Raw genomic sequence first — 25,518 nt, forward strand, 5'->3', positions numbered from 1 at the left:
TAGAAACTACAAGTCTACAACAACAACACAACAAATTGGCCAAATACAACATATGGATCAAAAAGAATCAAATAAAAAGGCAATTTTTTATTATAATCGACTCGATTAATTTAATCAGTTTAATAGATTTTAATTTGAATAATTATTTTAATTAATTAATAACTTTTAAAATTTTAAACTAACCCAGCAAAGAATGATTTAATTTAACTTTCTAATCATTTGTAATATATAAAATATATATTATTCAAGTTTAATAACTAAATTTAATAATTAAAGTTAATTAACAAACTGTGTTAATATCGGTTTTTAGCTTTTAATTTAATCAGGTTAATTTTTGTAAATTATAGTTGATTAAGTTTAATAAAAAATTAATTAAATCAAACTGGATAAAATCGAATACCCTTCCCTAACTAAAATCAGACTCGAGAATCAAATTGAATATTTAAATCAGAGGGTAAATTAAACATTTAAAAGCATAAAAATTAGTCTCATGAGTTTATAATATATATTTTTATTCAACAGTCGTTTCCCATTGAAAGAGAAAAATAAATATATAAAAGAAACAGAATACTCAAAAGGAAAAAGGAAAACCCATAAATAAGAAAGAAAATCCGAAAATTTGAAAAAGAAAAAGGAAAATGAAGAAATCAGGAGCAGCAGAGAAGAGGAAAGCTCGAAGATCTTCGGCGTCCGTACAAAATGTTGGCAGAGATCCCAGCTCCGACACTCCTCCTAGGGTTCGTCATTTTCTTTTTCTAATTTATTTTCTCCGATCTAGGGTTTTTGTTTTGAATTGTTAATTGACGCTATGCTTTTTTAGATTTAAAAAAAAAAAAAACTTCGTTTGGTTTTGATCTGAAATTTTTGTTATGAATTTAGTGTAGATATTACAATCTTTTTTTTTTAACGAAGAGAAAAATCTAATTTTATTTGCATTGCTAAGAAATCATAAGATGTTGATTTGTATTAATTGTTGGGACTAGTTTAATTATTGCATTACATTTTTCATGTGAGGGAATTGAGGCAAGAAATTCTATGATCTTTTTTTTTTTTTTTTAAATCTAGTTTATTTCTTTTGAAATGTTATTTTTTATTATATTAAGCATTAAAAGGGGGGAAATGAGGAAGGGAAATTATGATCACGTTTGATGCTTTTCCTGGAAAGGCTCGGTGTAGTGGATATGGTAAAATTGTGGAAATTATGATGGCTTAGTCTCGATAAGTTTGCTAGACAAATTCGGAAAAAGTTGTTTCCATTGTGGAAAAATGATTGCATTTTAACTTACTAATGGTTAAAAAATCTGTGATGATATATTTTGCTTGACTGTCTAGGATGATTTTATGATTTGTACTTGTTTGCCCGACCAACTGGACTTATGTTACTTGAATGCGAGGATTTGATACGATTATGCTCAATTTTTTTCCCAAGTTTTCCATGTATTGGAGGGTCATATCCCCATACATTTGGTTTTTAGGCTTGATTTTGATCTTTGTGTCATGAATTTGAGGGTTACTTGTGTTCCAATGTGTTTGTCCTGGCCAATTTTTATAAGTGATAATAATTCGTGAATTTTATAATGTTATTGTTATTTAATTTCTGTGACATTTCCTTTCTACCCAGAAACAAGCTGCCAAGCAGGATGTATATCAATTGTTTGCTGAGAAAGTTAGAGACCATAAAGATTTGGAGTCTAGATGGGCTGTCTTGCAAGAAACTCGTGTTGAATATTTTAGGGGGAAGGATTTTGTAAGCTTTATGAAAAATCATCCTGAGCTTAAAGAAATACTGGAATCAGATAGAGATCTTGAAACTGAAGATATTGCCAATAATTTGTTACAAAAAAATCTTTTGGTGCGGTGTGACCGTGTGGTGAAAACTGTTCGTCCGGGGAAGAAAAAGTTGTCTACCTGGCCTGCACATTTAGAAATCTTTCCTGTAAGTATTTTATTTGTGTAACATTAAAATATTTGATAAATCATTTACTTATTTCACTCTTAGGTAGTATGGCTGTTTGAGATTCTTATACAAAAATTTCTATGTGTCTATATGTCTATATGTAATGAGTATTCTTGTTTACTTTGTTAATATATTCAAAGAGTTATCTTAAAATGCAGACTAGGTCTGTCCAAAATTTTTCAGGATAAACCTGAAGATTTCATGCTTACAATTTGTAAATACTTTAGGCCTAGACTTATATACATTGATCTACTATGTTTTCTCAACCTAAGTCTCAGGGGCTTGTTTCATCTTATTGAGTTATCCCCTAACCTGAAGTCTTCTATATATCAAGGATTGGAATCTCTTTTTGGTCTGATTAAGATGATAACTTCTGTTTCATGTGGTCTTGGATGCTTTTCTGTGACAAAAGGTATTATATGTTATAAACATTCACTGTCATTTGCTTCTGTACAAAGTTTATTTTATGGTCCCTGCCCCACCTCCTGCCCCCTAATTTCTGTGCCTTAAATGCTCTGGTGCTGTTTTCATATTTGCTCTAGAAGTAATATGCATTTATTGTTCAGTTAAACTTGCATTATTCATTTTATTCGTCATTAAACCAGTTAATTATTACAAAATTACACTATTAACTAAAGCAGACACATTGTCATTATTTGGGAAGACAATATAAAGTCTGCTTTCACATGAAACTAAGCTTCTAAATTATTGCATTTCGGAATGCTGACATTGCCATTTGAAACAGCCTCCATTTGCTCTTGCAATTGGCTATGGCTATTTGCCTTATGCTTTCTCTGTTTTCTTATCCATATTGTTGTTATTCTGCAGAATCACCTGTCTTCCTCAAACTAATGCTTTTATCTGGGTTCTGACCCTTTTTGCAGGAGCGAGTGTTCTCTGAAAATGATGCCTTTTTTGCATGGACGTTTGTGAAACGAAGGCCATTATGGCAGACACTTCTCTCATTTTTCTGGCCCATATTGACTCTTGCAATCTGCTTGTTTCCTGTATATCCACATCGATGCAAATTACTAATACTCTACTCATGCGCGGGACTTCTTCTACTTATTCTCTCCTTGCTTTTATGTAAGTTTTTCTCTATTAATTTCTTTTTCTGGATGTTATTTGATATTAATATTCATTGTATCCTTTTCTATGTAATTTGGTTAATTCTTTTCCAATATTAGGAACATTTTAATGCTATTCAAAACTAAATTTTCTTTGTTTACTATGTTAAAGTAGAAACATTGTTTGTAAATGCTGGCCGAAGAAAGCAGTTGTTAGTTTGATTTTGGGGTTGGTGACTAGCATTTGAAATGATGTTGGTACAATTCCTTGCCTATCAAGCAAGGTTTTTATGCCCATTTGGGTTTTATTTGCTAAGTAAATATTACATTACTTTTAAACCCTGTTTTTTAGGCACTGAACCCTGTTGTCATGTGTGCTATTCTAAGATTGTAATTCTATATCATTACAGTTTTATCTAATGTTAGTGTAATTCTTTGCTCAGGTTTAAATTTCGGTTAATGCAACTAAACTTTTGGCCTAATAATGCCACTTGATGTAAGCAGTTACATTAATTCTCTCTTACTTGGGTTACTGCACATACAATACTGATGTGCATGTAGGTTGCGCCCTTTCTATGTAGATGGTGCATTTGTTATTTCGGTCTTGCCAATAAGATAGATACATACAAGACAGATGTGCATGTAGTTGTGTCCTTTCTATTCGTCTTGTCAGTAAGCATCTGTCTTAGTCACTGATAATATAAAACTTATGAATTGGTAGCGATTGTATATTCTCCAATCTCTCTTTCTCTCTTGTGTGTGTATACTACTGAAATAACAATAGCATATGACATGGGAACTGAACTGAGCTATGGTCTTTGGGAACACAAAAATATAACAAAATTCATGTTGGCTATAACTGACTTTATACTGGAAGAGGAAACGTTGTATGTTAATTTCCTTTCCACTAGTATTCCCCATAAACTAAATTACCAACTGCGTAATATATCACCAAAAATTCCTTTAGGAAGTAAAATAGTGAGCCAGAGATACATGTTGTATCTCAAACCAACTTTCCGGTCAAATTTAGGGACAAGTGGAACTACCTTGGTAAACCCCTTATGTTTGCACTTATTGCTGTTGAGTTAAAACAGATTAGTGTCTTGAACTGCCTGGCTGTGGTCCTGGTTTGTAAAAGGTTATTTGCATGATCAATTTTAGTTGTTCAAATCACCGGTTTTTTCTGTTTTTCTGTACCTTTTTTCTATTGCATGTTTGCTTTTCTTTTCTCTATTTTCATTCAAATTTTAAACTTTGTAGTGAGAGCTGCAATATTTGGTGCTGCATGGATCGTCCTGGGAAAGCGTATTTGGTTCTTCCCTAACATCCTTGCTGAGGAAGCAACGCTGCGAGAATTGTTCCGGTTTTTGCCCAAAAAAGATGAAGAAGAACGTCCAAAATGGACAGCAAGACTGTTTTATGCAATTGTGGCTGTCTTGGTTATATTGCTGCTGAGGCATCATGCTCCTGATGAGGCTGCTAGAGCAAGGTCAGTTCCAAATCTGCTCTTGGTCATAAGATTTTTTTATTTTTTTTTCCTATTAATCCAGAGAGCAGTGTGATCATATTATTGCGGTAAAAGTACCATGGAGGCCCTTGGACTAGAAGTTGGATTACATTTTGCCCTGTCTACTCAAAAAATGAGCAAATCATTCCATATACATTAGTTCAAAGAGCATATTGGTGCTTTCTATTAAAAATTTCATCTATTTGTGCTATTAAAAACTGGCGTAGCTAACGGGATAACCAGACAATGATATGTGGCATGCCACATGTACATCATGCTGACGTAGAGGGATCTGTTTTTAACAATAGAAATGGTGAAAATTTTAATTGAAGGATTAGTTTACTTTTTGATTTAACGTATAGGGACTATTTGCCCTATATTTTTTAGTAGTTGGGGCAAAATGCAATCCTACTCTTAGTACAAAGGCCACCATGGTACTTTTATCTATTAGTGCTTTAAAAGGCCCATACAGTGCTTCATGATTTCCATCATTAAAGGCGTCTTCACACTTGATCTAGAATTTAGGAGGACAATTGTAGTCTTCAAGCACTTACATATGTGTGTATACATCATGTGTTTCGTTAACAGTTTCAATCATTCTGGACTGGTGTTCTTGGAATCATTCGGCATCATACATCTAAACCCTTTTATACTACTCTTGCAGGTATCAAAAACGGATGTCGAACATAATCGACGACGTCCTCGAATGGTCTCCGAGCCTAGCTCTCTCCGGGATGATGGAGAAACAACCAGTAGTTAATGCCACAGAAGATAACAACAAATTTTCAAATGAAAGTAAGGTAAACTCTGAAACTGTAACCCCCCCAGATGAAACTGAAAATCCCGACGAAACTGATCAACATCAGACCAATAATACCATATGATAACGATGATCATGTTGGTAGATGGATTATAGTTCCTAGATGAGTGTAATATCAACTGAAGAAAAAATAAAGGGCAGTTGGTTATTAAATTTGTGTTTTTTTGAAATATAGGTTAAAAGAACTAACTCTAGGGCACAGTTTAAGTCATCTGAGAGGTTTATAACTATACATTAAAATATTTGATGTTGCTTTTTTATGTTTTTGATAACCTTTGGGTAAAACTGATTCCATATTTTCATTTATATATGCATTATGCCTATAAATTATTTTTTTGGGCTAAGCCGTATAATCTGAATTGAATTATCTAGATTAATTTATGACAAATATCTATCTATATTTATATCTATTATATTTAAGTCCAAAGCTGAGTTGATGTTACGAGCCAACTAGATATTAGTTTAGTTATGAAAAGACTAAAACTCGATTCCTTTTATAAAGTACCAATTATTATTATAAGTGTGTTTTTGTTTTGGTTAAAATGTGATGTTAGTCTATAGACTTGTAAAGAATTTGAGGTTTGTTCTCTTTACTTTTAAAGTTAAAATGTAATCCATTTACTTTCTCAAATTCAAAATCCCAATCATTAAGGTAATTATTTTTACCTATCAATGAGGAATTTTTTATAAAAATCGTAAGTATTTTTTATTAAAATTGATCAATTAAAATTCCAACTTGACTATGTCAAAAAATTTCCAAATTAAAATTTTGATAAATTTTAATCATAGATTTAAATTTAAAATTTGACAAAGTTCAAGGAGAAATGGCATATTCTGACTTTTTTGTATTTTTATATAAAATTTATAAAGATGAATTTAAATTCATGTACGACGAAACTTGAATTTAAGATAACATAATAATGAATTAGAAGTTTTTTTTTCGTTCAACACAAAAATAAAATTAGATGAAACATATAAAAATGTATTTTTTTTTTTGGAAGAGGACAAGTTTATAATGGACGAGAAAGGTTTGTGGGTTTAAAGATAAAGCTAAACATTTTTATTTTAAAATAAAATAAATCACCTCCCATTTTATTTTTCAAACTTTTGGCGCATTTTAAAAGGTTATGATTTTGGTTTATTTAGTCATATTTTAATTATTCTTTTAATATAAGAGAAAGAAGTGCCGAATTTAGCGTCAATTTTTTATCATTTAATAGATATAATTTAATATTTTAATCTCAATTTAAAATAATTTAATTTTTTTAATTCAAATTAATACTATTTTTTTATAAAGAGTTATTTTCAGTATTCAATTGTTATATAAATTTATTATTGTCCAATGTATTTGATTAAATTTTCACTTGAGTTAGTGCAAATTTATCATGGATAAAATAGGATTGATTAGCTTTTATTTAGCTAGATTGATATAGGTATTGTTATCAATGCAGAAGAGATATAGATTCGAGTACGTAGAAACATATTATCCTTCTGTATATATGGGTTGGAAAGGCTTATAGGTAGTTCGTGTAAAAAATAGTCGATATAATCAGAATACATAATAAAATTATTTAAACAAGAAATTTTAACTTTATGATTTCCCCCTATTTGCATGATCAAATGCAAAATTATTATTAGTTGAACAATTTATTAGATTTTTCATTCTGCCTGTGGTCGAATAATTGTAAAAAAAATTCATATGTCGTCACTTTGATAGCAACAACTAATAATATCATTAAATACTAGATTATAGCATACCATGATGTGAATGGTTTTAAAAATATATATTTATTAAAATTTTACGCATAAATCAAATAAAATTTTGGTTTAAATATTATCATGTATTAGGCTCAAATCTTATGGTATGTGAATTTTATTAAATTTATACAAAAGATAAAAAAATTCTAATAATAATATAACTTATTCCGTAAGAGACATGGTTTTTTAGCTATTTCTCAAATTATTATCAACAATATTTTAAAATAAAGGACTAAATTATATCAAATTATATTGATTAAATATTAAACCTCTAATTTTAGTAGAAAAGAGAGACTAAAATTAAATTTTGACTCAAATTACCGGTGATATCTCAATAAAGTCATTTCGTTATTAGAATCGTTAACTTAATTGTTAAATTAAACGTCAAATCTCATATGACATAATTTAAAATGAAAAAAATAAAGAAAAATAAATATTTTGAATATGAATGTTGTAAAATTATTGATTTAAAAGTTTTGAAGCTTTTAAAAAGTTATCGTTTATTCTCTATTTTTTTCGGTTTTACTTTATTTTTAGTTTTTAATTTTATTTTACTTTTCTTTGAAAAATTCATTTTAGTCACATAAGATTTTATGTGTCATTTAATAGTTAAATTAATGATTTTAATAATGGAAGGACCTGATTGATATAATATTGATAGTTTAGGATTTAATTAGAATGTTTCGAAATTTAGGGACCAATTGAAAATGAAGTTTATAGTTTAGGATGTCTGGTGGAATTAAACCGGGAGAAAGGATAAACCTCTGTAAAGTCTCAACCGCCAAAGCCAAACCTCCCTCCCCTGAAGTTTCGTTTTTTTTTTTTGAACACTCTGAAAGTTCTGAAACAGCTCGAAAGAAGAAAAATGGCATGTTTTTGTAGTATCCAATCCCTCCCTTTCGCTAAATCAGTCACTCTCCTTTCTCCCATTTCCACACTTTCCTCTCTTCCTCTTCGCCCTATTCGTTCTAATTTCTCTCCTCCGCCGGTTTCCTCCCTCCCTTCTCCGTTTCTCTGCCGCTGCACCTCTGCCACTTCTCCGCCTCCTCACTCCGACGGATTCATAGGTTTTCTAGACGACGAAGAAGAAGAAGCTGCGGCGGCGGGGGAGGAGGAGGAGGAGGAGGCAGACGAAGAAGAATTTTATGAGGACGATGATTTGGACTTGGAAGCACTTGAATCCGAAGCCAAAGATGCCGTTCGTAGCTATTCGACTTCCTTATCTCGCCAATTAACCATTGGTAATTTACCTCTCGTTACTCCTTTTTTTCCCTTTCTCATTGGCCTTTTTTGTATTGTGCCTAACCTTTAATCAAAATTGAGATTCAGTCACTGAATTAAAGAAATAAATCCTCTCTCTCTCTCTCTCTCTTTCTTTTCGATTTAAGAATCCTAGTGCAATAGTATTTATTTTCTGTCAAAATTTTGACGATCTAAATATCAATATATTTATCTAATCATATAGTAATTTCAGAAGCAAATTATTATGAACTAATGAGCAGAGCATGTAAATTATCACGAAATCAGTAAGCAAATTATTAGGAACTCAGTGAGCATATATAGGAGTAAGTAAAATTTGACAATTATTGGATTAGAAGTTTTAAATAAAAAAAGTACGAGCCCTGACAACATATATCTTGACTTTTATTTATTTATTTATTTTCGAAAAGTTGCTAAATAAGGTGTTTTATTTGGTTAAATATTAAGTCAGAAGTTAAATTATAACAACTGTTCTCACGTAATTGTGTTTGACTGCTTGTTATTTTTAATTCTTCCCAAAATTATATTATTGTTATATATATTTTTCTCAGAGGACGAGACAGATGATCTTAAGGGGTTTAAAGGAAAGCAGAAGAGGCGTAAAGGTGCAACCAAAACTGTAAGTAAAGCGTACTATCTTTGGTTATTGTTGTCTCCCGATTATGATGATTACCGTGCTAATTAGTTTCTGAAGGGGTGACTTGAAACCATATGATTGTAACTTGCAAGAGAGAACTGATTATCTTTGCTTCATTTTTCTTGTTCTTTCTATTTTGTCACAGTGTGTTGCGTCTTCTTTACTTGATAGTGTATTGTTTTAAAGCTCTTTGGAAATTCAGTGCTTAGAAAAAACATTTGCAGCATGGCAAAATTTGTGTTCTAGGTTGGAATTCCATTTTATGATGATGTACATATTGTCAATGCTTTAATACTGGTGCGAGGGTTTTATTGGTTTGTTTCTGTTTTAACATTACTTGAAAGAATATTGTTGTACCAGTCTGTTGCTTTTTAACTGTTTTTGCAAGCTGAGATATTTCATGGCTGTTTTTAGCTGCTCTGTGTTATCTATGTGCCTTATACCAGTTTCATATTTTTTGAGAGCTATGTGATGCCGTAGCTTAAAATTTTGAAAGATTGGAAATATGTATGGCGGAAACATATTGAAAAGCTGAGAGCGTAGGCATATGAACTTCTGTTTCATTTTTGAAATGTCTGTTAAATACTTAAATTTACAAATAGCTTTTTGAACCAATGATTATTGTGATGTAGTTCAATAAATATCTTTTAGGATGTAAATGGGGACTCTCCTTTTTAAGATATACTAGAAATTTTGTTACTACTGACCGAAAATTTTAAATCCTTTTGCAGATTCCTGACCATCTTCTTCCAAAAGTCACAATAGTTGGAAGGCCAAATGTTGGGAAATCAGCATTATTTAATCGCCTTGTGGGGGTATAGTCCACAAATATTTCTTTAATTCTTATGAGTGACCAAATGATCGGCAATGTGTGATTAAGTGTATGCTTTTAGATTGTCAAAAATGTCACTCTTTCATGAATTTTGTTTACAGGGAAACAGGGCGATTGTGGTGGATGAACCTGGGGTTACCCGGGATCGATTGTATGGTAGATCTTTCTGGGGTGATCATGAATTTGTGGTGGTTGATACTGGAGGAGTTATAAATGTGTCAAAGTCACAGGCTAATGTAATGGAAGACTTGGCTATTTCAACAACCATTGGCATGGATGGGATTTCATTACTCTCTAGAGAGGCAGCTGTTGCAAGGATGCCTTCTATGATTGAACGGCAAGCTACTGCAGCTGTTGAAGAAGCATCTGTCATTATATTCCTTGTAGATGGGCAGGTACACTTCCTGTTTCTTACGTTGGCCATCATTGTTTCCTTTTGGAACTTTGACCTAATAATACAAAAGGTCGAGAAAGTTTATCTAGCACATTTGAATCATGTTACTTGTGAATGTTTGATTGAGTTTTGGATTTATTAAAAAAGAAAGAAAGAAAGAAAGAGATTTAGGATCTCTTTTAAGCTGAATGGAAAAAGGAATGATAGTATTTTATTCTAAAATTTACTTAAAATTGCAATCTAATGAAATAAAATCACTGACCATTGAAAACGTTCCAAGTTGTTGGAGTAACTGAGTGGCTAAATAATTATTTAGAAAATGTTTTGAAAGTAACAAGACAGTGAATAAACATTTAAGTTGAATCATGTATTGCCTTGAGTGCTTGCTGGCATCAAGGAACTTAACTAGACACTGAAGGTGACTAGGAAATTGGAGAATTGAAGTTTGTTATGTAGCGTTTTTACATATAAGGTTATAGTTTCTCATAGACTTATACTGAAGTTGGGCTTTCCAACTGCCAATTTGTTTGAATTGTCACATAAAAAAGGCACTATGGCTTTGTTTTCCTAGCCAAAGAATTGTAAACTTTTACATGTTTGCTCCATCTCTTCTGGCATAGGCAAGGAAGGTCCTAAGCATTGACCTGAGTGCAAGTAGCTATACTGTTTTTCTTTTATGTTATATATATGTGCAAAATAAAAGAAAATTTCTTAACTAAAATTTGAAGAAACTATGAAGAAATAGTCTTGAGAGCTGGCTGCCTGTCTGTGAGGATTAGATGCTTTTAGAAGGGAAAAACTTGGGAATCAAAATCTAGGAAAATTATGCATCAGTATGGTGGATAACTTAATGGATATTTTATCTACCTTGATAATTGTTTATCTTGGCGGCAATCTGTTTCAGTTATATGAAATGAAACCAACTATACATTATTCTATATCTTTTGAATAGTTCAACTTGCCAAGTTCTTGTTTGTATGATACTGAACAGGCTGGTCTAACGGCAGCTGATGTGGAGATTGCAGACTGGCTTCGAAAGAGCTACTCAAGTAAATATATTGTCCTTGCAGTGAATAAGTGTGAATCTCCACGGAAAGGAGTCATGCAAGCATCAGAGTTTTGGTCATTGGGGTAATTCTTAAGTTCTGTTTTGCTGAGATTTTTTTGGTTTTCAATACTTAATGCTTATTGGCTATGCGTTGAGTGTAGCTTACAGTTTGCATGGCATTAAAAACTTAGCTCTGATGTTACTGGAGTAGCTCTGTCTCTGCCTTTCTCTTTCTCTCCCTCAACCTCATGCCACTTCCAATTTTCCTCTTTCTTTCTACTTTTACCACTGAGAAAAAAGATTTGGTTGGTGACTATTGCTTTTTATTTGGAGAGGTTTATTATCTCAAGTTATCTCTTTTTATTTTTGGTAGACCTAGGAAAGCTGTTATTTTATTTCACTTCTGCTTAACTTTTGATGAATTCGTTCAACCATAAAACCAGGTTCTCTCCGATTCCTATTTCTGCTTTATCTGGGACTGGAACTGGGGAGCTTCTTGATCTTGTTTGTTCAGGACTTAAAAAGACTGAGGTAATTTGGCTTTATGATTTCTCTTTGTTAACAGTTCCGTTTAATTTCTTGTGCTCAACTTTTCCATTTCCTTTGTGGAACTGTTCTTAATTTTTATATTTCTTAATGATAATCTCAATTGCTTTCTCTGCTAAGCACGTGGCTTCTTGATTGTATTGTAGGATATAGAAAATATGGACGAGGAAGAGAATTATGTCCCCTCGATTGCAATTGTTGGTCGACCAAATGTTGGTAAAAGCAGCATTCTAAATTCTTTGCTTGGGGAGGATAGAACAATTGTGAGCCCCATCAGTGGTACCACTCGTGATGCAATTGATACAGAATTTGTTGGACCTGATCGCCAGGTTTCTTTAGTTCAGAAATACCTTTATTACAGCTGATAGCCTGCATGTCTTGGTTCCGCTTCTATGAGTGGGAGATCAAATTTTTTATGCTTGAAGGGACCGGTGATAAAGAATGAGTAGAAAAGAAAAATAATGTCCCGAGGTCTGTTTGCTTTTGAATTCCAGTTTCTTTCTGAAACTTAATACGCAGGTCATCATTTTGCAGAAGTTCCGGCTTATTGATACTGCCGGGATCAGAAGAAGGGCATCTGTAGCTTCATCGGGTAGTACCACTGAGGCTTTATCAGTGAACAGAGCATTCCGTGCCATCCGTCGGTCTGATGTCGTTGCTCTAGTCATTGAGGCCATGGCTTGCATAACTGAACAGGTACTCTATCGGTGATTTCTAGACAAATGGCGTTACTAATATTATGGATTCAAGATGCTTGGTCTGTCCTCCTTTATCAGCATATGGTGTTAACCATATTGCAGTGTTAAGCGGTGCTTGAACATATAGAATGGCAATATGATGACAGATTTTTGTATTTGGTAAATCAAGTTATACCAAGTTGATTTAGATGTAACAATTTAGAGATCTTATGAAAATTAATGTCATCCATTTAATGGTAATGACTGGCAAATCAATGCAACAATTGCACACATGAGCTTTGATTTCCTCAATAAACAATTCAAGCGTAAGCAAGATCCAATTAGTCCTATAATCATTGACTTCTCCTTGGAAGAAAGTGGAAATTAACAAATCAGTGATATATGTACTGGAAAATAATATTTTTGTGGTTGCTGCTGCTGCCTTACTTTGATTCTTGAAAATGAAAGTTCTTGGTAAAGGTCTAGTGATTTATACTGCCACCAATCCTTGGTGACAATTGGAAGTTTTGAATTTTCAGCAAAAAGTCCAAGGAAGACCATGGAATATACTCTGTTTTTGTATTTGAGTCAATCGTTGTGCATCTTCTCATTTTTGGTACAACCCCTGCTATATTCACTAATATAATCCTAACTAGCCTTTCCTAATTCAAAGATTAAGGTTGATGGATTCTTACTGAAGGTTTACAAAAGGGGAAAAATGCAAAAATGAAAAAAAGAATACAATATATGGGCTTGGATTTGAAATTCTTGCTCCTTTTTGGATGCTTTTTCCATTTTTTTTATCTTCAAATCTTTCTATAAATAATTGAATTGTTTGTCTATTAGTTGATTGAATATAATATTGATTTAGGAAGTTCAGTACGAAGTAAATTTAGTGGTAACCAAACTTTGAGATATTTTTCATATGAACTTATTGATATTTCTATAATAAAACAAGGTATGTGTCTTGACCTGTTAATCTGATGAATTTTTGCCCCCTAATTGTCCTTTTGATTATTTTGTTAACGGTTGTGTTATTTTGTCTTGTTGTTCTAGGATACTAGAATTGCTGAGAGAATAGAGAAAGAAGGAAAGGGTTGTCTGATTGTTGTAAACAAATGGGATACAATACCAAATAAAAACCAGCAAACTGCAACATACTACGAGCAAGATGTTAGAGAGAAGATGCGCATGCTTGATTGGGCTCCCATTGTTTATTCTACTGCAATCACCGGTCAGAGTGTTGAAAAGTATGTGTTTGACCTGCCATATCTTATCATTTTATTGTTACAACTGAGTTTATGAGTTGTTAAGATGTTGTAAGACCATATTATTAACCATTATGTCCTATCTTTTTTGCACTAATTTTATTTTTGGATTCAGGGTAATTGTTGCAGCTAGCACAGTTGAAAAGGAGAGAGCAAGAAGACTTAGCACGGCAATATTGAATCAAGTGATTCGGGAAGCAATAGCATTCAAACCCCCTCCTAGGACACGAGGTGGCAAGAGAGGACGTGTTTATTATTGCACTCAGGTATTTTTGTTACTTAGCAAAATAATCAATTATATCATGGTGCTATTTATTGGGATTGTTCTGTTGTTATCTGTATATGTTTATAAAGGCCGATTCACCTTCTTCAAATTTGACCTGTTTTGCAGTTCATTCTTTCCTAAAGCTAGCTGCTTCATTTCCAAACCTATTCTTTTCCTGAATCTTCTCTTCGTCTGCCACCATTTCCTTATCAGAAACTTCCACTTTCTCGGCTTTTCTTCTTGGTGACAACATTTGAAACTATTTCATTTCAGTCTTACATCATATTGAACCATCCATTAACCATAATGCCATGGGATTTTTTGTTAAGTTGTTTGAAACTGATTTCTAGCTGCTGTTAGATATGAATATTTTGCCGCCCATTTCTATGCTAGGGAGCTGCCAACATGAGATAGCCTATTATTTGTTTGTGCAAATGAACCTTTCAACGTTTCAAGAGACTGAAATCTTCATTCTTTAAACGGAGCTTAGTCTGTATAATTTCCATATGTTTTGGCTGTTATCAGTTGTTTGCAAGGACCGCACCTGTTTGTTAATCACAATAAGCAGCTTTGTGTGCAAGTGCTATCTTCGTTTATACATTACTATTGGGGAATTGGTCTTTTAGAAATGTTGTTCTTCCTTTCCAAATTCTAGTTCTTATTTATTTAGTATTAAATATAATATAAAGTCTAAACCACTTGTAGTATATATAATTAAATATGGGAAAAGCACATAGATGAAGATGCACTTGTCGTATTCCTCTTTCTGTTTGGTTCATAGCAATTAATCACCTATAGCACATCCTAGGGACACTTCTTGTGCCCTGGACTTCGGTTTAGCATGCCCTTTCTTGATGGAGCAATTCTTTTCTTCTGCAGTTCTAAATCTTTAACTCGAATAATGTAGTTTATGTGACACTTTGTATCCAATAATCTCTCCTTTTGCAGGCAGCTATTAGGCCACCTACATTTGTTTTCTTCGTTAATGATGCAAAACTATTCCCGGAGACCTACCGACGTTATATGGAGAAGCAACTTCGCTCAGATGCTGGGTTCGCTGGTACTCCTATCCGACTTCTTTGGCGAAGTAGAAGAAAAGTGGAAAAAGACGAAGGTCAGTTCTCTTATCATTAACGGTGATGATGTGTTTGGTTATGTGTGACTAAATGATTTATCAACATAGCTTGCTAAATTACCTTCTTGCACCATTGTGTTTTCTCACAATGGCCATTTCTACGCTGTGCACGTTTGACCATGGGCTGGTGGCACAATGGTAGCTGCTGGCATAGTATTTCACGCATTTGCTCATATCTTTGACAATATCTTTGACCGATTTTGTCACCTGCATGCCTTCGTAGACTTCCCTTGCTTTATTACGAGTCTTATATTTGATGAGCCTAGAAAGCCTTGCCCAGAGGACTCACTTATAGCTGAAAAGCTGATTTTAAGAAGGGCTCCAACTCTTTGAGCATTCTTTTTCCCATCCCAGACCAGGCCCTTAGTGATTGGTTGAGTCCATAAAGGAACCTCTATATGTTAAAAACCTAATCCGGTCATAGGCACTCTTAAAACCAGGTTGTAGGTCTGACTAATCTCGGTTCAAGAAGCCATTATTGACATCTAGCCAGTAACGAGGTCATTATTTTACAGCGGAAACTGGCAACAAGTCTGATTGTTTTCGTTTCTGCTCCATGATCAACAGTTTCTTGATAACCAAATTCTTAAACTATTTAATAATTGTTCAATATTTTAGATGGATTATGCTGTTTTTTGTGGATTTTATCATCTTGTAGTTGTAAGCTAGGTATATTTACGCCGATGTGTTTCTTTCAAAGCCTAAATTCTTCGATCTGGTTTCACCGAGAAGATTTCTATTAATTGATGAAAATATTTGGTTGATCCTGCTTTTGGTTCATATAACAGAGTTGAAATACTGTATCTTTCTTATCAAGGTCATCACGAAACTAACAGATTCAACCCACTTTCCTCGAATGGTTTTCAGGTAAGGCCGCAACAAGAACAAGATCGAATCTCTCTCCACGTGAAGGAAACGTAGCGTTAACAACATGAGCCGGTGTATTATATTCTTCCTCTCAAACATAAACAGGGTTTTCCTTCAATCTATTCGAGAGCTTTGTTTGAAGAAGTTATCGGAGGGCATCTAAATCCGTTTGCCTCTATGGCAGCAATAAGAGATACTCTCAACTCCCTCATGAGTCTCCAAACTTGAAAGCAGAGCTGAATACCCTCAGGTATTTACATCCAGATTTTGTTGTAAATCTTATATAAACAATATTTTAAAAGCTAAGTGATTATGAGATTGTGGTGGTCAATTGTTATTGTTTTCATGAGTTAGCTTTGTTGCCATACATTATTCACTATTTTGCGTAGATTTCATTACGAAAGAATGCGACAGTTAATAGCGTAACAAGCAGCTCAATCATTTTTAAGTAAAGTCTTAAGTTCAAGTTTTATGGATGAAAAAACAACAATCGGGATACTTTGGAGCCTTATATGGTTTGATTTCAGATTTGGTCAAGGCTTTGTGGTTACCAAACAACAGGAGTTCTTTTGTTTGTTTTTCCTTCTCTTTTTTATTTTTTTTTGTTAAGTCGATTATTGTTAAAATAAGATCTATTAGTGAGTGTCTTGGTTATGGTCTGAATTTTTATTTTTATTTATATTTGTTTGTGAATATTGTGAAATACAAAATTGATTAAATAATATAAGTCGTGTGATTTTTTACAAAAAAAAAAAGCGTATAGAACTAAACTAATGTTCAATCAATATAATTAAATCCATCATTTATAAATAATTTATTATGAATTTTTTGAAAGATAATATCGGTTGGATTTATTAGTAGGGAGACTAAAAAAGTAAGAAATGGATGGTTTTGAGCTCCCCACGTAAAAAACTCACTGGCTATTACAACTATTAAAATTTATCTAAAAAAAAAAAAAGATAAGTGAAATAATTATGATTGTCTGAAATAATTAAAATTTAAAATCAAATCTAAGATGTTTGGATAATTTATAAAATGTAAGTTTAAAATTGAGATTATTGAAACTGAATTGAATTTTATATTTTAGTTAATATATAATTAATTCTAAGTTTTATATTAATTTTAATTTTTATTATGTGGACATAAATGTTTTATATTAAAATGCTGAAATTCTTGTTTTCTTTTAACATATTTATGAAAAAATTTAAAATTTTGTAAAATAATATTAAAAGCTATAAAAGATAGTTAAAAATTTGAAAAAACCCGGTCGAATACGACAGCTGTCACCTAGTAATTAAATCTTATCCATATGAGTGATCTAACTAAATTTAACTTGAGAAGTTTTTGAAATATTTTTATCTACTTATGGGGTAACTCTAAAACAAGGAAATTTTAAAAATACTAGCCAAAGAAAGAAAAAACTCTGCTAGTTCAGTATTATTTTATTACCATATATTTATCTATACACTGAAATAGTCAAAATACAACAAAACTAATTAAAATTTAAAATTTATTGAGAGTATAGATAAATAGATGGTAATAATAATAATAATAATAATAATAACTAATAATAATAATAATAAATTCTAAAAGTAATAATAATATACAACTCAAAACGGAATCTCCAAAGCAAAGCCGACTAGGCAAAATGCACCGTTTCAACGACCAAAAGGGGAATACAAAAATGGGAGGGAAAGACAACGTTTCCCGCCAATTCACTTACCCTCTAAAAACCACCCATCGTCCTCTCCCCATCTGCAAAACCCTGAAAAAAAAATCGAAAATCGCCACCAATTTTGTCACCTTCACTAAACAACAATACACAAAAATGCCAACAGAAACTCCTAGAAAGCAATTTCAATCCCCCAAAAAACCCAAGCAATCCCCTAATAATGTCAAATCACAATCATCCACTCCTTCGATTCATCTATCCCCTCAAACCCCACAACTTCCCCTTCGTAGATCTTCACGTCGATCTCTTCAACTTTTCACTTCAAAAACAGTAGATGAAATGCTAGATCTAAGCACGCCTCGAAAAGCTTTGGAAGCTTTGGATGGAATTGGGAAGTGCTCTGGGAATAATCGAAAGGGATCGAGTGTAAGGACGCCGAGAACCCTGAAATGTAAGTTCAATGAGGAGGATAGGGAAATCCCAGAAATGGGTAAAGTGGGTGAAGGGAATGGTGAGGTTGAGGATGCGTTTTGTCCGGTGTCGCCTGAGGCGTTGGAGAGTAAGAAGAGGAAAAAGGGATTGAGTGAGGAGGGGAGTGTAAAGATGGGAAAAAGCCCTAAATGTAAGCTCAACGAAGATCTGGGTAAATTGGGTGAGGGGAATGGTGACGTTGTGTCACCGGAGAAGAGAAAAAAGGGATTGAGAAACGAGGAGAGTGTAAAGACGCGGAAAAGCTTGAGATGTAAGCTTAGTGAGGAGGAAATGGAAATCCCAGATTTGGGTAAATTGGGTGACGCTACGTTTTTTCCGGTGTCACCTCAGGCGTTGGAGAGTAAGAAGAGGAAGAAGGGGGGAGAGAAAAGAGCGGTAACTAGAGCTATGGCGACGAGGAGTTTGAAGAAGGTAAATAAGGAGGAGAAGAAGGGGAGGAAGCGGGTTTATTATAAGAAAGTGGTGTATGATGGGGGTGAGTTTGAGGTGGGAGATGATGTGTACGTGAAGAGAAGGGAGGACGCGAGCTCAGATGATGAGGTTCCTGAAATGGAGGAGTGTAGAGTTTGCTTCAAGGTAGGGAGGGGTGTGATGATCGAGTGTGATGATTGTCTAGGTGGATTTCACTTGAAGTGCTTGACGCCGCCATTGAAAGAGGTTCCTGATGGTGATTGGGTTTGTGGGTTTTGCCAGGCTCGGAAATTAGGCAAAGATGTCGAGTTTCCGAAGCCTCCTGAGGGGAAGAAGCGGGTTAGGACTTTAAGGGAAAAGCTGCTTGCCAGTGATTTATGGGCTGCCCGTATTGAGAGGTTTGTTTACAAACATGTTGCATTTTATCTTTATGGTTATTCATGTCTGTCATAAAAACAGGTTGATTTTTTTTCTGTCGGAGTTTGCAGTTTGTGGAAAGAAGTTGATGGTAGCTATTGGTTCCGTGGACGTTGGTATATTATACCAGAAGAGACTGCAAGTGGGAGACAACCTCATAATTTGAAAAGGGAGCTTTATCGGACAAATGATTTTGCTGACATAGAGGTCATGGATAACATCTGTTTGAATTGTCAATGTTAATTTATTATTAGAGTAGAAATGTTCATCTATGATTGTATATGTGGGAAGGTGTGGATGGTTTGATGTCTTTTGGGAATTTCCTTTTACTTATATGATAGGAAAAATGATCACTACCTTTTTCTTTTGTTCTTGATGAAATTTCTTACTTGAGTATGACTTTAGAGTTGCAGTCGTGTTTCAATCAATATACATGCTTCTTATAATCTTATTTTGGTTACCAATAAGGTTTAGATGTTGTTGCTTCAAAGCAGATAAGAAGCATATGTGTTAATATCCACAAAAAAAAGGTCATCCTCTACTATGTATGGCAATGTTGTATATTCTTAGCTGCCTTAATAGTAAAACTAGAATTTGACAAACCCAAGGAATCAAACTTCCAAAATCAAGTATGAAATTCTGTCCTTATATATGATAGGACCAGTCCAATTTCCAGTTTAGTCACCTTGACACAAGGAATTAGTTGAGTTAGGTCTATGACTTCTGCTAAAGACTTATTATTCAACCCAGCTCCTAGATTTCTCTCGTACTAAATTGCCTCAACAGATAAGATAGCAGCCATACCAATTAGTTTTGGTCATTCATCAAATAAATTGCCTATGGTTTAAGATTTGAACAGTTCGCTAAATAAGATAGAGGGAAACATAAAATGAAAGCATTGAAGAGGTTTCTCATTGCAGGGTTCTACATCTTAATTAATTCAATGGGATCATCCTCTTCTTAGGCTTCTCTCTAGGATTTTTTTTTCCAGCTAACTGAAAACTGAATGATTCTTAAAACCTTGCTAAGGAGTTTGTTAAATTAAAGTTTCTAACATTTGGCACTACAGATGGAATCCATCATTAGGCATTGTAATGTCATGAGCCCCAAAGAATACGCCAAGGCCAATGATCAAGGGGATGATGTTTTCCTGTGTGAATATGAATATGATATTCAATGGCACAGTTTCAAGCGTCTAGCTGAGATTGATAATGATGAAGTAAGCAGTCAAAAATCTGAATTTTCATTAAAGTGGCTTTTTCTTTACTAAAATGGAGTCAGTATTCTGTTGAAATTAATTCGTATCTTTTCTGTTTGTAGGATGGTGAATGTGCTAATGGTGATGAAGACTGGAATTCTTGCAAGGAAGATGACTCCGATACAGATGAAGATATGGAATATGAAGAGGAAAATGAAAGGAATGCACATGCTAGACCATCCACAACTCATCAATTGGCTGCAGTAGGGATATTTTCTAGTTATTTCATTTTCTTAACTTTGTGTTTGGCAGCTGCCAAGATTCTTAGAAAACTATTTGATTGATACAGAACTCTCGGAAGGGCCGTTTCTTTGGTATTCAAAAAGTAGGGACAAAAATGATCCCAGAGCATGTGAGGTGCCACAAGCAGACTGAGCTGGAAAGGGCAAAAGCAACACTTTTGTTGGCAACATTACCAAAGTCGTTACCTTGTAGGAATAAGTATGTGAAACTTGTTAGCTATCTTGTTCTATTTTTACTGTTCTTATTATACATTGAATAGAAAATATGTTATGGTGCAGAGAAATGGAGGAGATAACAACTTTTGTAAAAGGAGCCATATGTGATGATCAGTGCCTTGGGCGTTGCCTTTATATTCATGGTGTTCCTGGAACAGGCAAAGTATAGCTCATGCCTTTGTGCATATAGAATTTTCCCTCTTTTCATTCCAAATTTGCTGATAGGATTTGCTGTTGAAGCTTATTTAAATCAGAGGCTTATTTGGTCTTTTCTTCTTTTTTCCCCCACATGAATTTGCAGACAATGAGTGTATTGGCAGTAATGAGGAACATAAAGTCAGAAGTTGATGCAGGAAGCATAAGACCTTACTGTTTTGTGGAGGTTAATGGTCTAAAGTTGGCTGCACCAGAGAATATTTACACAGTAATATAAAATATACTAACTGTGAAGTTATATGGTTTCATCTTAATACAAATGTTTTGATGGTTGCCTTTTTTATATTTAAATGCTATATTCTTATAGGTCATATATGAAGCCTTAACTGGACATAGGGTTAGTTGGAAAAAGGCTCTGCAATTACTGAATGAACGGTTTTCAGATGGAAAGAAAATTGCTAAGGGCGATGACCGACCTTGTATTCTACTTATTGATGAACTCGATCTTCTTGTAACCAGAAACCAATCGGTAATTTGTGCAGCTTATGATGCAAGCTAACAGTTCCTTTTCTGTTTATATTAATTTTAATTGAAAAAGGTTGCTGCTTCATAACCATGCATTTCTCTCAATTACAGGTACTATACAACATTCTTGACTGGCCTACTAAGCCTCATTCCAAGTTAATTGTGATAGGTACAGTTTTTCTTATTTCAGCATTTGAAACTATGGCCTATACCAATAACAGTGGTGATGACAAGAATAAAAATTCAATATGAATTGTTGATCTCTGAATTCAGGAATAGCAAATACAATGGATCTTCCAGAGAAGTTACTTCCTCGCATTTCAAGCCGAATGGGTATTCAAAGACTCTGTTTTGGTCCCTACAATTATCAGCAGCTACAGGAAATTATATCAAGTCGTTTGAAAGGAATTGATGCGTTTGAAAAGCAAGCAGTAGAATTTGCTTCAAGAAAGGTTAGTCCCCATATGTTTTCCCATGAAAGTTGGATTTCATTCTTTATTTTCATCTACTAAAATTGATTCCAAAAATATTATTTCCGTTAATCATATTGTACTTGTGTAAGTTTGATGTTAAAGTTTACATGTATATTTTAGGTAGCAGCCATTTCAGGGGATGCACGCCGTGCCCTAGAGATATGCAGGCGTGCAGCAGAAATTGCAGATTATAATATGAAGAACCAAATCTCAAGTGTGAATTCTTCTACAGGTAATAAGCTTTCTAGAAAGATTAGAACTGTAATGTAAAGCCATTGCTGTGGTGTTGGATACTTATTACACATGCATACAAACATGATTATTTTACAGTTAATCATATGAAGAGTCATATAATGGCATATGAAAATAATATTTAATGGTCAAGTACCAGCTTTATTTACAACTATAGGTAAATTCACAGCCTTTGAGGCATCACCTATGATTTTGCTTTGTAATGGTTAGAAGATAGATTGTGGACATAGTTATTTTGATAGCACCAGAAAATCTTTGGAGTGTCGAATTTGTTCTTTGTCACTAGGTTATAGAAATAAGAATTATCCCATAGAACTGTGGTGGTAGTGAGAATTGAAACCTTCAGATTTATCTTGGCATGTAAAAATTTATTAGCAAATTTCATTATACTGTTTTCAGATTCTAATATTTATGAAAAGATGATAGTTTATCTTTCTAGACTTACAGAACCATATGTGAACGTTTTATGCAAAATCTATTAGCCTTTAACCATCATGGTGTTTTTACTGCTCAATATTTACATGAATTTTTCTGCCTTATTGGTAGCATACTCTGCTACTCTTGCAGCTGCACAACTTTTGTTCTAGATGAATGACTAAATTTACCCTTAGCTTACATGTCAGTTCATAAGTAGCATTATCACAGCTGTGGATCTGATTAATAAATAAATATATGTTTTGCTATTCTCCAGTGAAAGACGTTGTTACTATGGCTGATGTCGATGCGGCCATTCAGGAAATGTTCCAGGCACCTCATGTCCAAGTAAGTTGGAGTTACTTGTACATCTGCAAATTGCAATTTTAGTTATCTTTTTGTTTCTCGTCCAAAAAATATTTAAAATAGCAAAATCAATAATATAACAACAGAGGTAATGAAAAGCTGTTCAAAATTTTTTCCAAACTCGTCGTGGATTTATATATGTTATAGATAGTGTTTAGAGATTCTAAGTTCTATTCATGGATACCATCACTGTTTTTATATCATTATGAAATAACTTAAAATCATATTTCTTTGCAGGTAATGAAAAGCTGTTCTAAACTGAGTAAAATCTTCTTAACTGCAATGGTTTATGAGCTCTACAAAACAGGGATGGGGGAAACCACATTTGAAAAGGTCCATTGCTAAAGCTTATTTATCCTGTGATGTTTTTATGTGCTGGTATATTGTAGTTCTATATCTTTACACCTTACTTTGATACTAGAAGCTTCCATTCCTCAAGTATATAGCAAGTATCATTAATTTCAACCCTCCAGCATATCTAACTGTTTGTATATATAGCTAGCTGGTTTAGCATTAATTCTGTTGATCTGCTGTCACTGTTCTTAGTTGATCAACGGTTAAGTTCTATTTTTGCAAATTTCTGAGAGAATTTTCTCCATATTGCAGTTGGCAATGACATTTTCATGTCTCTGCACAAGCAATGGAGAAGCATTTCCTGGTTGGGACACACTTCTGAAAGTTGGGTAAGCATCTTCTATTGACTTCTTAAGGCACATAGAGAGATATGGTTTGTATTTTTGTTTATAAAATGGTAGCTTTATATTGTAACATCTGTGACTAGCCTGACAATATTTGTACTTCCATATCTATCTCTGGGATACTTGAGGAAGTATTAAGCATTGATGATGTAAGCCACGGCATTTAAGGTTTTGTTTAGGAAGACTGATGCAACCATTTACGATTCGCTTTAGCAGCCTGTTTCTAACCCTAATAGTTACCATGATTTTGTTTCTCTTGCCACCATTAACAACACAAGCAAGCTTGTTGATGAATTTGGTCGAATACACGTACCAACTGTTTTGCAATAACTAAGATAAAGAATGGCTTAATCTGTGCGCTGAAGTCTTACACACACACATGCACATATATATATGTAAATACACATATATGTATATTTAATCCCTTTTTCTTTATGGCAGCTGCAAACTCGGAGAATGCAGAATTATTCTGTGTGAAGCCGGTGATAGGCACAGGGTGCAGAAGTTGCAGCTCAATTTTCCCAGGTTAGTTCTCTAGCAAACTTTCATGAAAAGGAATTAGACCATGTTCCTGATATCAAATATCATTGAAAAAATTCCAAATTATATCTTTCCTACATTTTGAACCTGCAACTCAACATTATTTGATGGTGGGGTTATTATTTACTTGAGCGTTAAGCCACAGGCGCCACAGGAAGACTGTTAAAACAAATCACTAGTATTTTCTTTTAGATAGTTAGACATGATTGTACTTACAATAGGAAGGATATCTTTCCCACAACCAAATTCATTGGCCATTTTAATGCTCGACTTCGTAGTTCTATAATACGGAAGTGCTTACCTTTAGCCAAAATATCCTGGATGAAGTATTTAAACTGAATATGCATACTGTCATTCTAGCAAGTGGCTTACTAATTTGCATCTCTTGTTATTCCTCATAATCTGATGCAATTTCATCCTGTTTCGACAACCGGTTAGCGTATCATCAGTTAGTTTTTGACAATGTTTACAGACATTGCATGACCAAATAACGGCCTGTCACCTAAGCCCAATTTCGTTTTGTTATGTGGCAGTGATGATGTTGCTTTTGCACTGAAAGATAGCAAGGATCTGCCATGGTTGGCCAAGTACTTATGATTCTACAAGCCTGCAATTATATTTCAATTCTTAAACATATAGCTACAGGTTTTGAACCAATTTTCATTATAAGATCCTCCTTATATTTAAATCACAGTCCTTGCAATGCTTTAGCTTATGATCTTTGGAAGAGGAGATTGTTCCAATTTGAGGCATTGTTACTTTTCATTACGAAAAATGCTGATATGAACTGAAACATTTTTCTAATTGTTATTTATATATACATTCTGAAAATGGTTTGGACAATTCTGAGGTTCAAATTTTGGTTTGAATTTGTTTCTTTTAAAAGCTTGATTTAGATAAACTGAAATTTGTTTGAATTGCTTATTTATTTGGTAAAAACTTGGTTTCATTCTTTATTTTGAGTTAAATTTGGATATTTTAAGTTGATTTGACATGTAAAAATTATGTGGATTAGTTAACTAGTTGAACTGATTTAGCTTAAACTAAATTATTCTTTATAATGATTTTGATTAAAAATTAATTGATATAATTTAGTTGTAATTGATAATAGGATATTTTAATTGCATTTTGAGCTGAACAAAGGAAACGATATTTTGAGGCGGAATAAGTTTTTCTTAAAAGAAAATGATATTTTAATAAATTATTCCGAGGTGGGATAGGTTTTTTCTAAATCATCCCGCTTCATGCTCTAGATTCTTATTTTAAAATTTGATATTATTTTTAATTTCAGCATCAGGTTTTTTTTTCCTTTTTATTATTGTCAAAATCGAGTTAGACCAATCAAATT

General features: G+C 33.4%; 3 protein-coding genes and 1 non-coding gene across 4 annotated transcripts; all 4 read left to right on the forward strand.

The window, feature by feature from the left end:
• The first annotated feature begins 400 nt into the window (after nt 1-400).
• Nucleotides 401-5,636, forward strand: LOC108467449 (uncharacterized). The gene is made up of 5 exons (XM_017768063.2): nt 401-737; nt 1,622-1,936; nt 2,842-3,043; nt 4,285-4,513; nt 5,196-5,636. Exons 1-5 carry the CDS (start codon nt 639-641, stop codon nt 5,413-5,415), a joined length of 1,065 nt encoding a protein of 354 aa, XP_017623552.1. The 5' UTR covers nt 401-638; the 3' UTR covers nt 5,416-5,636.
• Nucleotides 5,637-7,851: 2,215 nt separating this feature from the next.
• On the forward strand, nt 7,852-16,491 carry LOC108470086 (uncharacterized). The gene is made up of 12 exons (XM_017771294.2): nt 7,852-8,350; nt 8,921-8,988; nt 9,738-9,821; nt 9,940-10,233; nt 11,224-11,363; nt 11,724-11,811; nt 11,973-12,155; nt 12,361-12,522; nt 13,560-13,753; nt 13,887-14,037; nt 14,985-15,150; nt 16,039-16,491. The coding sequence occupies exons 1-12, from the start codon at nt 7,975-7,977 to the stop codon at nt 16,104-16,106; spliced, it is 1,974 nt and encodes a 657-aa protein (XP_017626783.1). The 5' UTR covers nt 7,852-7,974; the 3' UTR covers nt 16,107-16,491.
• Nucleotides 16,492-17,651: 1,160 nt separating this feature from the next.
• LOC108470201 (origin of replication complex subunit 1B-like) lies at nt 17,652-25,013 on the forward strand. The gene is made up of 16 exons (XM_017771469.2): nt 17,652-19,011; nt 19,102-19,237; nt 20,100-20,249; nt 20,351-20,491; nt 20,578-20,729; nt 20,810-20,909; nt 21,048-21,170; nt 21,270-21,431; nt 21,539-21,596; nt 21,701-21,879; nt 22,021-22,132; nt 22,844-22,914; nt 23,170-23,265; nt 23,539-23,615; nt 24,072-24,155; nt 24,704-25,013. The coding sequence occupies exons 1-16, from the start codon at nt 17,687-17,689 to the stop codon at nt 24,765-24,767; spliced, it is 3,030 nt and encodes a 1,009-aa protein (XP_017626958.1). The 5' UTR covers nt 17,652-17,686; the 3' UTR covers nt 24,768-25,013.
• Nucleotides 20,160-20,237, forward strand: LOC128279876 (small nucleolar RNA snoR28). The gene has a single exon (XR_008270068.1). It is a non-coding gene; the product is annotated as a small nucleolar RNA snoR28 (small nucleolar RNA).
• Nucleotides 25,014-25,518: the final 505 nt, after the last annotated feature.

The sequence above is a fragment of the Gossypium arboreum genome, chromosome 8 (genome assembly GCF_025698485.1).
Source record: "Gossypium arboreum isolate Shixiya-1 chromosome 8, ASM2569848v2, whole genome shotgun sequence".
In the NCBI taxonomy this organism is placed as follows: domain Eukaryota; kingdom Viridiplantae; phylum Streptophyta; class Magnoliopsida; order Malvales; family Malvaceae; genus Gossypium; species Gossypium arboreum.

What these genes read in the sequence shown, in the direction of transcription:
- LOC108470086 (XM_017771294.2), top strand. Translation starts at nt 7,975, where the DNA reads ATGGCATGTTTTTGTAGTATCCAATCCCTCCCTTTCGCTAAATCAGTC. An exon ending in TTGTTGGACCTGATCGCCAG is followed by an intron (nt 12,156 to 12,360) that starts GTTTCTTTAGTT and finishes ATCATTTTGCAG; the next exon opens with AAGTTCCGGCTTATTGATAC. An exon ending in TGGCTTGCATAACTGAACAG is followed by an intron (nt 12,523 to 13,559) that starts GTACTCTATCGG and finishes TTGTTGTTCTAG; the next exon opens with GATACTAGAATTGCTGAGAG.
- LOC108467449 (XM_017768063.2), top strand. Translation starts at nt 639, where the DNA reads ATGAAGAAATCAGGAGCAGCAGAGAAGAGGAAAGCTCGAAGATCTTCG. An exon ending in GCTCCGACACTCCTCCTAGG is followed by an intron (nt 738 to 1,621) that starts GTTCGTCATTTT and finishes CTTTCTACCCAG; the next exon opens with AAACAAGCTGCCAAGCAGGA. An exon ending in TATTCTCTCCTTGCTTTTAT is followed by an intron (nt 3,044 to 4,284) that starts GTAAGTTTTTCT and finishes TAAACTTTGTAG; the next exon opens with TGAGAGCTGCAATATTTGGT.
- LOC108470201 (XM_017771469.2), top strand. Translation starts at nt 17,687, where the DNA reads ATGCACCGTTTCAACGACCAAAAGGGGAATACAAAAATGGGAGGGAAA. An exon ending in CAACTCATCAATTGGCTGCA is followed by an intron (nt 20,492 to 20,577) that starts GTAGGGATATTT and finishes TGATTGATACAG; the next exon opens with AACTCTCGGAAGGGCCGTTT. An exon ending in GACACACTTCTGAAAGTTGG is followed by an intron (nt 23,616 to 24,071) that starts GTAAGCATCTTC and finishes TCTTTATGGCAG; the next exon opens with CTGCAAACTCGGAGAATGCA.